At 31.5% G+C, this 16,345-nt stretch overlaps 1 protein-coding gene across 1 annotated transcript; it reads left to right on the forward strand.

Annotated features, from left to right (window-relative positions):
• The first annotated feature begins 295 nt into the window (after positions 1-295).
• Positions 296-8,792, forward strand: LOC133335528 (zinc finger protein 148). The gene is made up of 5 exons (XM_061543801.1): positions 296-857; positions 1,074-1,428; positions 1,486-2,158; positions 4,813-4,974; positions 7,488-8,792. The coding sequence occupies exons 1-5, from the start codon at positions 296-298 to the stop codon at positions 8,790-8,792; spliced, it is 3,057 nt and encodes a 1,018-aa protein (XP_061399785.1).
• The last annotated feature ends 7,553 nt before the right edge of the window (positions 8,793-16,345 follow it).

The following is a 16,345-nucleotide window of genomic DNA, read 5'->3' on the forward strand; positions in this document are numbered from 1 at the left end:
ACTTGGCAAATGTGCCAAAAACAATACGAAATTTTCACACACACGTACACACACCTCAACCAAGTGAAAAGTGAGCAAAAAAATTTTATTTAATTTCAAAGTGTGACCAAATGACATTAAACGCGTGGTTGTGAAAACTAGAAAATTTTTGTTGATTAATTAAAAAAATAAAATAAAAAATCAGGACAGTGTTCCGCAAAAAATTATGAAGTAATTTTTTTAATAAACAAATTTCCCCACAAAAATCATGTCTTCCTCTTTAAAAATTAATACTCCAAATCTAAGCATTCCCACGATGAAATCATTGAAAATGTTCCATGATATTGCAACACCAGCCACTCCACCCTATACCCCAGGTCCATTGTGTGGTGGCGCCCAATCATCATCAGCCACAGCAAAGGATACCAGTAACTACAACCAAATGATGTCCACCAATTCCATGAACTGTAATCTTATGTCACCACCCTTGAGTGCGGCCAAAAGCCAGGATCATTTCCGCGGCTCCATGTGCAACCTGAAAGCTTTCAACAGTGGTTGCAACTACAGTGATTTTTCCACGGCCGATGTCCATTTCCCTGATTTTTCACAATTATCCTTTTCCAATGCTGAGACACCAACTTCGATTTATGGCAGTAGTTGTGGTACGGGAAATGGTCTACAATTTGAGGGTAATAACTCGGCAAATTATGATGATGGTGAACAATTAAAAAGGCATTCCATGGGTAGTTGTTATGAGGAGGAAGTGAAATATGAATCTCCAAGTGGCGGTATGATGGTGCATACGCCGCATTCCAGTTTTAATCGTGAAGATGTATTTCGTTTTGAGCCGGAGGATATTGCCCGGCTCACGGAGAATTGTCAATTCGAAGAGTCCTTCGGTGAAGGAAATGCCCTAATGATGGTGCCTCCTCCCACTCCCTTTACACCACAGACACCCTATACACCATATCCTGCCACCTATATGTCCTTTACACCCAGTACAAGTCACAACACCCAACAACAAATGCAGCAGCAGATGGATTATCATCAACAACAGGCTCTCTATCAACAAGGACCCCAAACCTCGGCTCAAGCCCTGGCTCAGGCTCAACAACAACAGCATCAAATTGCCGATTGTCAGGCCTACAACCTAGACATTGAATATTACAATTACGATGAAATCAATTGCCAGTCAAAAGAACAAAGCCCCTGTTCCTCCCCACCCTTGGACCCCTGGATGTCATTGAATCTCAGTGAAAATCCTGCACAGCCACCAAGACAAGAATCTCCCAAAATTATCAACACCAGTTATGAAACCTCCTATACACCTTCCTATGAGCCCAGCATTAAGCAAGAAAATTCCACCACAAAATTGCCATCCATGATGTCCACCTTTGGAACACCCAAATATGAACCCCTCAACAGTTTCACCTACAATGAATATGAAATGTCCCAGCAGAGATCCAGCCATGTCTACAGTCCACCAACTCACAACAATTCCAATAGTAACTACACTCCCTCATCGGGATATAATAATTTCAATGCCCTCACAGAAGATTTTGAAAATTGTAATATGTTAAATTTGGAAAAGCCACATCGGGATCATAAGGTCATCTGGACCATCGATGAATTGGATGAAATAAATGATTTCGCCAATCCACCACAAATGATGAGCACAAATCAATATGACAGCAGTTACTTTAATCAAAGTACCGAACGTACCGATGAGGAAGAGGAATTGGAGCACTATGGTGATTTGTTGGAACATGCTGTTGGTGTCGAGGAGGAAGAAGATGTTTTCTCTGCACCCCTGGAAGATAATGATGAAGTATTTTTGTTGGAGAAGCCTAAGGCCACCAAACAAAGACGTAAACGTTCGAATAATTGCCGTAGTTCAGCATCTGCCAGTAATCAAGTGCTTGAAGGTGGGGCTGAAGAATTATTACCCGAATTTATCCAAGGACCCATGGTATGTTTGTGGACCGATTGCAATGAAGAATTCCCCAACCAGGCCGAATTTGTTTGTCACATTGAAAAGAAACATGTTGACGTGAAACGTGGTGAAGATTTCTCATGCTTTTGGGTCGATTGCCCTAGACGCTATAAGCCTTTTAATGCTCGTTATAAGCTGCTGATACATATGCGTGTGCACAGTGGCGAGAAACCGAATAAGTGTCCGGTAAGTGGGATTTAAATATTATTTTCTCTTATGATTTAAAAAAAAAAAATTAAATGGAATAAAAATTGGGGTGTTGACGTAAAAAATTTTTATATGAAAAAGGGACAATTTTATTGCATATTTTTAGGGGTAATAATATGAAATAATTTCCTTAAAAAATTTATTTTTTATTTATTTATTATTTTTTTTTTTTTTGAAAGCAAAAATTTTATTTTAATTAAATGAGTTATAACATATAAACATATCTAAACCTAACACCATGATTACACAAATGTATCTTCTTTTGCTTAAAAATGAATTAATCACTAGTGTAGCTTGCGTCCACGCCTTCAATACTAAACAAATATTAAATTTCATTTGTATTTCATTTCCATTCTAATTGCGAGTTTTCATTTAAAAATTGCAATTTTCTATATCTGTTGTTCAATTTGTTTGTCACAATGTTATTTAATTTGTTTTTTCTCTCTGCCAAATTTAATAATTCAATAGAAAAGTAAATTTCATAAAAACCCTAAATGGTAAATAGGTCAAGCTGCTGCCACATGAAAATTAAAAAAATATTTGTTTTAACAATATAGTTTTGAAATAGTTTTAATTAATTTCAAAACAGTGGCCATTTGAATGGGTTTGTTTAAATACAAATTGACTGTCAAAAAGTAGGCAATCGAATTCAATGGTATAGGTTAGATGTGTAGATAAAAGGGACACCCAAAAAGTAGGCAACAGTATAGGTTAGGAGTAAACATAAAGAAGACACCAAACAAGTAGGCAATAGTTTTGTATGCCAGTGATTAGAAGGGAAAATCAATGTAAATATCATTTTTTTAGTTACGAAATGAATATAAAACTATGACTTTGTTTAAAAATACCGAGAAATGTGATATTAAAAATATTATATGGACATTTTTGTTGCAATAAATTTTACATATTTTTTATTTTTATCATTCACTTATTTATTCTAAATGCCTATTTAACAGTTTTAATTTGCAAAATATTTTAGATATTTTTTATTTTTATCATTCACTTATTTATGCTAAATATCTATTTCACAGTTTCAATTTAATTCATTATTTTTTAAATGCTGAATGAATTAATAAAAATAAATTTACTTTTCCTGCATATATTGATTATATATTTTCCCATAATTTAATTCCTAAAAACCTCCTACCTTTTTTGTTTATTTGTGACTTTTACTGGGAATACAAATTTAAAAATCTACTGGAAAATAAAACACTCAATAAAGCATTTTTTATTTTTTAGTTGTCCTTGCCGTCAATAGAAATTCAATCTGTTATATTTCAACTAAATTTGCAATCAGTTCTTTTTTGTTCAAATTTTTTCCTATTCATAAATATATATCACAAAAATGGACCATTATTTGTAAATAGTTTTTTTTTGCTTTTTCGATTTACAAATTCATCAAATTTCGTTGGCATTTTTCATGATGCTGTTGATGATGATGGCGTTGTTGATATTGATGTGAAATGAAATCTATCAATTTTAATTAAAGTATATATACACAAAAAAATTTATACAAAAAAATGGACATAAACATATGCCCATAAATATATATGTAATCACTTGTTTTCACTTAACAAAAAAAAGACATACAACAAAAAATGTGGTATATATTTTTATATATATGACATTTAATAAACATAAACGTAATCATTTTTCGCCATTTAACTAAAAGCTGAATAATTGAATATGAACACTATCGCCTGTCTGTCTGCCTCTCTCTTTCTCTCTATTCAATATTATAGTTTTTTATTACACGATTGAGTTGCAGTCACTGTTGTTGGTTTATAAATCTTATTTTATGTTCAAACTGAAAAATCAAATTTATTTCATACAAATAAATCGGCTTTATATTTTACAAAACATACAAAGAACATGATTCGGTTTTGTAAAAAAATAAACTGAAATTGCCTGCATTGTAGGGCATAACAAAAACTTCAATAGTGCAGAATACAGATTGATAAAATACAAAAAAATAAAATGAAAAATATTTATGAAATCAAAATAAAACCAAATTTGTTAAAGGGATTTCTCTGTTCATTTATTGCAAGCAAAATAAAATTATACTGATTACATATATAACTCCTAAAAGTATACAACAAGTTTATATCTCAAAAGACTCCCTGATGTATGCAACAGTTAACAAACAAATTAAAAAAATATTCAATGAAATATCTTCTGAAATTGAAAATTAAAAGAAACCATGCTCTACGATATTAGGATGTAATTTACAGCAACAAATAAAAGAAAAATTTAGTCACTTTTCTATATAGGACTCCTAAAAATATGCAAAAAATTTATCAAATCAAATATCTTTTAAAATAGGACATATTAATGGATTTTCATGAAAATTATTTATCTAGTATTTTAGCAAATTATAATTCATTCATAAAAACCACAATGGTGTAAAAAATTATAAATGTGACCCCTGAAAATTTGCAATAATTTACTTAACTTAAATATCCCTTGAAATAGGCACAAATTGTATTTCATAATATTTAAGTTCAGAAATAAAAATAAAATAATAAAATAAATATCATGCTAAGTATCCATTGAACCAATTTTCTGTTTCATTTCATATTTTCGTTTATTTATATTTCTAATGTTTTATTAAAATTTTGTATTATTTTTTGCAGTTCCCTGGTTGCAACAAGGCCTTCTCTCGTTTGGAAAATTTGAAAATCCATCAACGTTCCCATACTGGTGAACGTCCATATGGCTGTCAATACAAAGGTTGCTTGAAGGCTTTTAGCAATAGCTCCGATCGGGCTAAACATCAAAGGACTCATTATGATACGGTAAGTTGACAATTTTATTTGCAAAAATTATTTGCAAAAAAATTCCTGCAAAAACAATTCTTAAAAATCGAAAATTAATATTGTAAATTACCAAATCAGAAATATTCCGTTCAAAATTGCCTCAATAATTCGCCGAAAATATTAATTTACAAACATTCAGTTTTTCGGGATTTGTTCCTAAATAATTATGAATTAATTCCCCAATACTTATGAATTAGTTCCTTAATTGTTATGAATTAATTCCATAATTTCGATGAACTTATTCGTAAATAGTTACGAATCCGTTCCTAACTTCTTGTATATTAATTCCTAAATTATTGTGAATTATTTCCTAAATTGTCATGAATTTATTTCTTCATTTTTATTCCAAAATTCTTAAATATTAATGTTTTTTTTCTATTTTTTATGAAATTGTTCATCCATTTTATGAATTTATTACATTTTTTACTTAATTTCCAAATATAAAAAAAAATTAAAAATATCCATATAAAAGTATGTCATGAATTTATTTCTTCATTTTTATTCCCAAATTCGTAAATTCAATGATTTGTTTCCTATTTTAACGAAATCGTTCTTCCATTTTATGAATTTATCCCATTTTTTTCTAAATTAATTTCCAAATATTTTATGAATTCGACTATTAATAATTATTTCAATTGCAATTTCAATGCAATTTTAATGAAAATCCTTTCTCCCAAATTTACCCTATCCTTCTTGCCCTTTCGTGTTATCACATTGTGCAAAACTATCTCCCCAAAAATGTTATGTTGCATATTTTGATCCCAGCTCCGAGTGTGTGACATGTTTCTTTACGTACATGTCACATACATAGATATCTACTTGCTTCACATGTTCCATGAATGAATTGAAACCGAAAACATTTGTATGAATATTTCCAACTAAACAATGTTCCCAAAAAAAAAACACGACGATACACAATCTCATACACAAATATGAGTTGTGAGTGATTTATTATTGCATATGTGGCGAAAAACATAACGATACTTTTGGTGTCCTTGCATAGTGAAGGACATGCCAGCCAGGCTAGCCAACTGAAAGTGGTAACAGTGCATACATACACATATCTTGTTGCAATGCAACATATTGTTGTGAGAGATTTCAATTGTTAGCAAAGCAGCAGCAAACGATTGATATTCACAAATCAGAAAATGTGAATTTGGGATAAGGGAAAAGGGAAAAGGGGGGAAATTGTGGAGAATATGTGAGAGGGACTTAGAGATGTAGCGTACTTAGTTTTGGTAATGTTTTAAAATCCATAAAGTATCCCGAAAGTGATGTTGGTGGCTAATGTGGTTATGGAAGCTACTTCGTAGTACATGTGTATGTGAGAGTTATTAGGGGGGCCCATTGGTAATAATACACTGAGAGAAAAAAATTTTGAAAAATTGAATTCTTATTTAAAAAAGAAAATAGAAGAAAATTCTATATTCTATTCCAGATTTTAATTATACTCGAATATTGATTGAAAAAATATATTTTTCTAGTGTAGAACCTTTTCATATGTATCAGAAAATTTAAAAATTTCTTTCAGTGTAAATTTATTTAATAATTTAGTGTATGATTTGTCGACTCCATCTTCTCGCTGTTATTCATACCATGTATTATTATTATTTTGCTCTCGAAGTTTTTTTCCGGCAATAATTATTAAAATTCAATTTTTTTCTCTCAGTGTATTATTCCTTTATAAGGCTTCCTTTTCCTAATTCATGGCCACCACCCGAAAATAAGCCTCATCATGGTTTATATAGCCTTTTATGAACATTCTGCTAACATTTGACATTTATAAAGCGCTTGATGCGGCATTTCATAGCGATTAGGTTAGACGCACAAACACACGCACACAAATATCACTGTTACCATAACAAGGCCAGAGATAGGTTAGATGACAATTTAATGGGCCTTTTGGGTTGTGATTTTTCAGTTGATAGCTACTGCACGTGTTGTCAAAATCTAAATGAACATGAATTGCGATTTTGATACAGAAAAAATATATTTGAAATTATCGGGAGGAGATACTTAAATAAAAAGAAATTAACTTAAAAATATTAAAACTAATTTCAAATTCTAGCTTTGATTGCCCTTAATTTTTAAAATTTTAGAAATCCTTCAAAAAACATAATTGAAAAATTTTCCCAAAATTATAAAATGACCCCTGTAATTCATAAAATATTTCTTAAAAAAATATATTTTAAAATTCCACATTTATACCCTTCAGACAAATATTTAAGAAATCCTTAAGAATTTGTTTAAGGATCCTTAAAAATAATTTAAAAAAAATCAGAAAAAATATTCTTTCCCAATTTACATTTATATGCCTGTTAGTTCTTCGAAAATATTCTTTAAAAAATTGGGCCTATACCCCTGTTAGTCCCTTAAAAAAAGTCGTTAAAAAAATCCACGCTTACGCCTCCATTGGTCCTTTTAATTTTTGTTTATTTTATATATTTTTTATTTTAATTTTATTAATAATTTATTTATTTTTGTCCTTCCAGAAACCCTATGCCTGCCAACTACCCGGTTGCACCAAGCGTTACACCGACCCATCCAGCTTGCGTAAGCATGTGAAAAATCATGCTCTACGCAATGCCAATGGTCATTTGGGACGTAGGAAATCCACCACTTCGGCTGGGGCTAAAAAGTCCACCACCACACCCAAGACTCGGCGTCATTCGGAATCATCGTTGGTGCAAACAAAAAACGGGGGTAAAAATAAAATCCCCTCTACACCAGTAATGCTCAGCAATAACACCACCACCCCCTCTACCAGCAGCACTACCACCCATAAGCCAAGAAGTAATAGCTGCAGTGAAATGTCTTTGGTCAATAACAATTATCACAATAAACAAACTGTGAATATATACAACAATTCCAATATGCAACAAGAGCAACAGCAGCAACAACAAAATATCCTTAACGACACACAATTGCAATTGGCCACAACAACGGCTAATCGCAATTCAATGAACTTTAATGAGTTGTCCAATTGTATTGTGACCATTGAACATGGAGAGGTGGCAGAGAATGGTAGCGGCAGTGGTGCCACAATGACCACATATAATTTGACTGCCACAAATCGTCGCAACAGCAGTGACAGTGTGATTAGCAATAGCAGTAATGGTAGCATTCTTAGCAATGCCAGTATCAATCAAATCAATGAATTCCAACAAATGTTGCAACAACAACACCATCATGCATCTGCAAATGAGAACCAAACAAATGTGGTAACAACAACAGCGGCATCGAACCCATGTGATATGTTACAAAGTGGCAGCAACAACCCCCAGGCCACAAATTCGTTTAGTGGCCAGGAGTCGCAAACAACAACAACAACAGCCACCGCCACCATTGAAGCAAATACTGGAAATTCCTGTGAGTCCAACTCTAATGATGAATCTGAATATGTTTCATTTGAGTATGTTAAAAAGTTGCTATGCGAAACCTTTGATTGTATGGGTGATGCCGATGCTGATGAGACTCCAGCTGGTGCTGCCGATGAAAGCAAAATATCAAACCTGGATGCCAGCACCACATCATTAACAGCAACAACTGATGTTGTTGTTACGGCAACCAGTGCGGCTACCATTGGGGCTAGTATCGTTGTCATTAGTGGCGATAAACAAAAGAACATAGCAACAACTACAACAACCGCATCTACTAACACACCAACAATGACAGCTAATGAAATTGTTGTTGGCAGCAATGAAAATGTACAAGCCGTAGTGTCGTCGAATGACATCGATGATGATCAGGAATTTGCCAAACATTTTGATATGGATTATTTGGAAAGTTTTATGTAAATTTTTCCGAAATTTTGGAAAATTCAAAAAAGACAACAACAACAAATGTAAATAATTTTAATTTAATTTTAAATTTAACTGTAAAACCAAAGACAAACCTAAGACATACAGCTACAGCTAAACACCAAAGACCTTTTTTAGAAATGTAAGGATTTTTTTTTGCAAATAATTTTTTATTTTTTACCAAAGACACATAAACAATTTTTAACCCCTAGACTGGTCCAAAGGGACCTCAATTCACCAACGATTTTCAACTATTTTTATTGAATTCAAAAGAGGTCCTTAGGGACCCGAATGAAGAAGAAGGATAGAACATTTGGAAAATCTCCAAGAAATCTCATTCGATATTTTGTTTATGAGATTCAATACTTTGTAAATATTTTGAAAAAAAGTAGAGTCTCAATTTAATATTAATTAAATAATCCCAAATGTGAAGTTTACAAACAACACTATCTCAAAAGTGGAATATTGCTTTACGAGAATTTTTATTCTTTACGATTAAAGAAAAGCCAAAAAAACTAGAAAAAGTGATAAAAAGTGCGACATTTGGAATACAGAAATGTAACACTTTTTTAAAAATTAATTAACAAATTAAACAAATAAGTTTCAAAATTTTTTTCCAAAGATTTAAATTTGTTTAAGAGTCGAATTTGAAAAATATATATATATTTTTTCGGAAAAATTTTGAAAAATAAAAAAACATAAACATAATTAAAAAAATATCTTTGTGAAAAATTAAAAAAAATATATATTTTTTTCATTTAAATTTAATTGTTTTAAAATATAAACATTATAGTTAAATAATGTATTGATTTTTTTTGCATTAATATACATTTTTCAAAATATTTAAAAAAATAATTTTCCGATTAAAAATGTAAATATTCCTATATAAAAAATAATTTAAAATATTTAAATAATATTTCCACAGAAATTTTGTCGCGTAATAGCCATATATGGTTTCTAAAAAAATGTAAATAATATAATACATTATTACAAATTTGTTGAAATATGACAAATTTAAACATGATTCTTCCATAAAAAAATATATTTTTTACATATAAAAATTATTTTATAAAATATTATTTACTTAACCGACATTTTTATAATTTTAATAATAATACTTTTTTTTATAATGTTATTAGAAATATTTTGTAAAAATATTTGCCAAATTCAAAATAATTAATTATAACTTTCATTTTTTAAGTTTTTTTTTATTTTTTAATATTTTATTGCAAGAAGAATATCTTTGAAATTTTTGCCAAATTCAAAAAAAAAGTTTAATAAGTTTTTATTTTCATTATTATTTTTTTTTAATTTTAAATTACTCCTTAAGGCCTAGTTAATAACACCACAAATATCGTTCCTAAAAACAACAACAAAAAACATTAACTTCTCAATGTTAAGCTTTATGACCAAAAACCAAAACCAAACAAAACCTTTGTGATTTATCACGTCTTCCCAAATCCCTGGCTCATGTATACATCTTTTTTTGTTGTTACAAGAACTATGATTTTTTTCTATATAATATTAAATATTTTAGTATATAACACATAACTCTCAAACACTGTGTGTTTGTGATTTTCTTTACCGAATAAGACATTTTGTATAAGCTTTAAAAATGAAAACTATATTATATATTGTATAAATACTCAATTCGAATTATTTTTTAAGTCAAACAAACCAGAAAACATTAGCTTGTTAGCGAAATTTGTTAATACTATTTTTTTTATATAACGAAAACGTATAATAATAATTATTGTATTTTAGATTTATATAGTAAACAACGAACGAATTACTTATATATTTTTATTAGTAAAATAAAACCGAAAAAAATACAAAAATTTAAAACAAAATGTTGTTTCTTTTTATACCCTTCACCACACTGTGGTACAGGGTATTATGTCTTTGTGCATAGGTTTGTAACAGGCAAAAGGAATCGAGATAGACCCATGGTTCCTTTTGAGAATAGGCATAAAATCACTTTCTGAGTCGATTTACGCATGTCCGTCCGTCTGTTCGTCCATGTATTTTTGTTAACAAAGTACAGGTCGCATTTATGATCCGATTTGGATGAAATTTGGCACAGTTCACTTATTTGGTCCAAGGGCGAACCCTATTGAAATTGAAAATCGGTTCAGATTTAGATATAGCTCCCATATATAGTTTCGTCCGATTTTATGTCAATGATGCAGCATATTGGGAGTTTGCCCAATATTTGTCCGATTGGGTGCACAGCGCACTGAATCAGGTCCATGCTTATGTTTTGTTAGTTTTATTAGAATCGGTTCAGATTTAGATACAGTTCCCATATATATAGTCGTCCGGTTTTATGTGAATGATGCACCAAACTCTCAATATTTTTGCATAGCGAATGCTAGTGAGAAAAAAATGACGCGTAATAATTTTCAATACTCCTAGTTCATATCTCAGCCCTAATTGCTTTGGAATTTTGAGATTCGCATATTCCAGTGATCGGCAATCATGCCCACAGTCGAAAACGAGGACTTTTATTTAATTACAAACAAGTGAAGAACTTGTTAAGTTCGTCCGGGCCGAGCTTTGGATACCCTGGCAGTTGCATGAATTGTAAGTTCCAATTCCACATATCCGAATGAGTTTGGGGAGAATGTAATAAAAAATGTGTGGGATATTTATATAGATGATATCAAACTCAAATAAACCTGTGCAAACAGTATTTTCCAATGATATCTTGGAAACCTTTAATGACATTGAAATTTATTTGAAATGTAGTTTCCAACCCTACGAAGAACTATATATTATACTGCTAGGGCATATGACGTAATGAATAATGCGCCGGATCAGAACCAAAAAGTGGACCTGAATAGACGACGTTGCACAGTGTCACGACCGCGGCCAAAAAGGTCAAAACAAACAATTAGAATAAATATGTAATTTTATATCGATATGTCGAGTAGTTTTGTCTCTACAAAGGTTCAAATCTGATATTTATTTATAAACTGATTTTTTACCATATTTTCGTAAAGTGGGTGTGTTTTTCTGATGCTCTAATATTTGAATATTCAAATTAATGGTTATTATAAAAGTCTTTATTTTGGTTGCTGTGGATGTAAAAACTAGGATTCACTTTAGTTTGTATGTATATAAATATCATATGGTGTATACAGTCGTCCACACTTGCAGTACTTAGTTCATCAAATTTGTAAAACAAATTTTGAAATTAGTGGAGCAAAAAAAAAAGTTTAAAAAAGGTTAGCTCTAATTTTTTTTATTTGAGTGGTGAAAAGTGTGTTATTTAAGGAATAAAAAAAATTAGCTGCGGAGTCCTGCGGTCCTAAGAGTTATTTAACTTTTTTGGTGACCACCATATGAAAAAATATGGCATATTCACGAAATGGTTAGAAGCGAGTGGTCAAATATGTTATGTATACAATTAAATAAGTTATTGAGGGTAAAATAGGAAGGAGAAAATGGATTCAGAACATAGTAATAATACTATATTTTACATAAAATGTGCAATTTAGTGGTAAAAACGTTATTAGAAGCGGAGATATGGGAGAATTTGTTTTAAAATATAGCTTTTAAATAAATTTTCAGTCAGTTTGAAGATTATACTTATTTATCAGATCATTTGAGACATAACCTTATAATCTAAATTTAGAGGCCACACATGAATTACCTTTGTGGAAAGTTCATACAGAAAAATTTAGTTCATGGCATGGGATACGCAAAGTGCAGTACAATACCTTTTGAGCGACTTTAACAAGATGCTAACAAGTCATGCCAACAAATAATTAGTAGCAGCCCGAACTTTTGTTAAAGCCGAGTTTAATAAGGATTTTATTTAGTATTTTTGATAACAATCCGACCTTGTAATATCCTTAAACAGCCATAAAGTTAAGGCCCGAGATTATAACGTGGATGATACTAACTCATACATTTGGGAAGACAATATTATATATACATATATATCAGGTGTGTGTTTTGAAAATGTTGTGAATGATAAAAAAGTAATTTATTAGTTATTAAAGGATATCAAATATTTTTTATATTATAATAAAAATAACAAAAAAAAAAAAACTATTATACTTAATTTAGCTGCATATAACGATTTTATAGTACAGAAAGTTAAATTTTTAGGGAATTTTGGTGTGGTAGGTGCCTGAAATATGAGCCAACAACTAAATTACAACACCTATTACTGCCCTCGCCCAAATTTAATGTAATTTGGACGAAGACATGAAAATTTTCGTGAAATTTGGATGAATATAAACAATTTATAGGTCCAAAAAGCGGATTTTTCAAGAACCTTTGTATGGGAGGTATATCAAATCTTGGTCCGGTCTACCCAGTTTTTGATCCGTTGCTTTATAGGCGTAAGTAAATGTAAATTGCCAATTTTAACTGAATTTGGTTGAATATTAAAGATTTTGTAGCCCAAAATAGTAAAATTTTCAAGACCCTTTGTATGGGAGGTATATCAAATTTTGGTCCTATCTACCCAGTTTTTGGTCAGTTGCTTTATAGGCCTAATTAATTGTAAATTGCCAATTTTCATTGAATTTGTTTGAATATTAAAGATTTTATAGGCCAAAAAGCGTGACATTCTCAAGACCCATTATATGGGAGGTATACCAAATCTTTGTCCGACCTATCCAACTTTTTGTCAGTTGCTCTTTAGGCCAATAATAAGCACATGTACCAAATTTCTTTAACTTACGATAACTCCTTCTATTTTTGGCCGCAGTTTAAATTTGGATGAATATAAACAATTTATAGGTCCAAAAAGCGGATTTTTCAAGACCCTTTGTATGGGAGGTATATCAAATCTTGGTCCGGTCTACCCAGTTTTTGATCCGTTGCTTTATAGGCGTAAGTAAATGTAAATTGCCAATTTTACTGAATTTGGTTATATTAAAGATTTTGTAGCCCAAAATAGTAAAATTTTCAAGACCCTTTGTATGGGAGGTATATCAAATCTTGGTACGATCTACCCAGTTTTTTGTCAGTTGCTTTATAGGCCTAATTAAATGTAAATTGCCAATTTTCATTGAATTTGTTTGAATATTAAAGATTTTATAGGCCAAAAAGCGTGACATTTAAGACCCATTATATGGGAGGTATCAAATCTTTTCCGATTATCCAACTTTTTGTCAGTTGCTCTTTAGGCCAATAATAAGCACATGTACCAAATTTCTTTAACTTACGATAACTCCTTCTATTTTTGGCCGCAGTTTATATGAACTCGCGACATAGTGCGTTGTAAACCCCAATGCAGTAGAAATTTAAGGGGACCCCCCCCATTCTCGGGGTCAAAATTTTTGTTGACTTAATTCCAATCTACACTAATTCAAGAATGTCCCTGCAAAATTTCAAGTAAAAATTTCAAGAACTCTTGAAGATATAGCCGATTTATTGTGTCAGCATCAAGTGACGGCTGAAGGGCTTCTCAAACTTTAAACGCGTTTTTCTCTAAACATTTTTTTGCGAATGGCGGGCACGATAACTCAAAAACTAATAACCCAATCGATTTCAAATTTTTACACGTTTCTCTGTGAGTGTATAGCTATCGTATGAACTAGGATAAAGCCAATCTTCCTTATTTTTTAACTTGGTTTTTGATCAAAAATCGGCGATTTTCCAAAAATTTTTTTTAAAGGTCCGCCATTTTGTTAATTTTAGAGCGAAGTCAATAATCCTAGTTCATACGAGAGCCAGACATGTACTATTTCTAACACCGTTGGAATTTTCGGATTCCGATGTTCCAGCGGGGAGTTCTCATGCCCGCCATCAAAAATAAGGACTTTTCTTTGATCACAAAAAACAACAACAAAACAACAACAACATTTTTTTGTAAATTATTTTTCTTCCTCTTTAAATCTTCAAATATATATGTGCAAAGTTACAAACCTTAACAAGCATTGGTATTCATTTACCAGCCCATTTAAAATCTTAAAAATAAAAAATCGAGAATGGGGGGGGTTCCCTTAAAAAAGAAACCAGTAAGGAAAGTAATAAAGTCGGACTGGGCCGACTATATGATACCCTTCATCACTTTTGGTATATTCTACATGTGTATCCAAACAGATGTCACCTTTTTGAAGCAACATTGACATGCAATTGGACGAACTTAAATATGTGATCTTTATCTATATCTAAACCGACTATCATCAATGCCTACACATGTCATTCTGCAACCATGTCATTCTGCAACTAAAATGCTAAGTCGATTTAAAACAAACTTGACACACGGTTTAAAAATTAATCTCAATCAGACATCCATTGATCACTTAGTGTACAATTAACATGAATAGTTCGATATTATATATGGAAGCAATGCTATATATATAGGAGCCATGGGTCTATCTCGATTCCTTTTGCCTATTACAAACATATGCACTAAGACATAATACCCTGTACCACAGTGTGGTACAGAAAGAAAACTGTTGTGTTTTTCTTTTATTTGCTTCTACTTTCACGGCACACGGCTTTACGTACAGCCCTACCCTACGGCCCACTGCTCCACGCATTCGGCGTTCTGACTCCCATCGGCGGAGCCCCTCTGAGCTAACATCGCACATCGTAATATTATACCACACCAACATAAAATCCCAATATGAGTCCCACACGGGCCTGGTAGCTCTACATAGATCATCAACTCTTAGATAAAAATATATACCTTATATAAAGCGACTAACAAATCCTGAGGCTGACTGTCACGTTTTTAATTGTTTTCATGGGCAATGCGTGAAAGACATTCTGAACAACGGGAAGTATATAGCGCTTGTCTAATTTTAAAGACCTGCTTTTGAGACCGACTGTTTTCAAGATCATTGTTTATTTATACTCTATACATTGTTATTATATTGGTTATTGTTAATCAAATCGGCGAAGACTTTTCTTATTACATATCACTCCTCTATATGTGATGTTTTACATGTTCTAGAATAAGTCAATAAATCTAGCTATGGGTGTCCGCAATTATGGATATTATAACAAAATTTTCAAATAAATATATGCAAAGGGTCCCCTTAAATTTCTGGTGACACTCGTTGGGAAACAGAGTCGGGGATTTGCATAGCGCGTATTGGCTACTGAATACCTATTTCTCTCCACCATTAAATTTAACTATTTTAAAAAATTATTATTATATTGAATAGTTTTTGGAAAGTAGTTTTCTATTCACCAGGAATCCAAAACTTAATAATACCGAAAGTGTGTCGGGACCTTTATATTGAGGCTACCCTCATTTTTATTGGCTGATTTTCTACTTCAGATGAAAAAGCGTGCCCCAAAGCTTTAAAATGCCAAATACTGGGAATACCGTTATATGGAGACTAGCATAAAAAGTGGACCAAAAATTATAATTTTAAATATGAAGATTTTCTACTAAATCAATGTATCTCGAAAAACATAGAAGTCCCAAAAAGTGGACCGATTTCATTTTCAAACATTATAACTACACATATGATGAATAAACAGCTGTGTGTTCTTGTTATACTCAACAAAAGCTTTCAATTTCAAAAGAAGTTGTTCAGCCCAGACTATTTATAAATAGTCAGTAAAATATATAT

Source organism: Musca vetustissima, unplaced genomic scaffold (genome assembly GCF_032173495.1).
Source record: "Musca vetustissima isolate MV318-11 ecotype Yass unplaced genomic scaffold, APGP_CSIRO_Mvet_v1 utg42244, whole genome shotgun sequence".
In the NCBI taxonomy this organism is placed as follows: Eukaryota; Metazoa; Arthropoda; class Insecta; order Diptera; family Muscidae; genus Musca; species Musca vetustissima.

Coding starts and splice junctions, on each gene's coding strand:
- LOC133335528 (XM_061543801.1), top strand. CDS start 296: ATGAAATCATTGAAAATGTTCCATGATATTGCAACACCAGCCACTCCA. Junction 858..1,073: donor TGCCCGGCTCACGGAGAATT/GTCAATTCGAAG, acceptor CCTCGGCTCAAG/CCCTGGCTCAGGCTCAACAA. Junction 2,159..4,812: donor AGAAACCGAATAAGTGTCCG/GTAAGTGGGATT, acceptor TATTTTTTGCAG/TTCCCTGGTTGCAACAAGGC.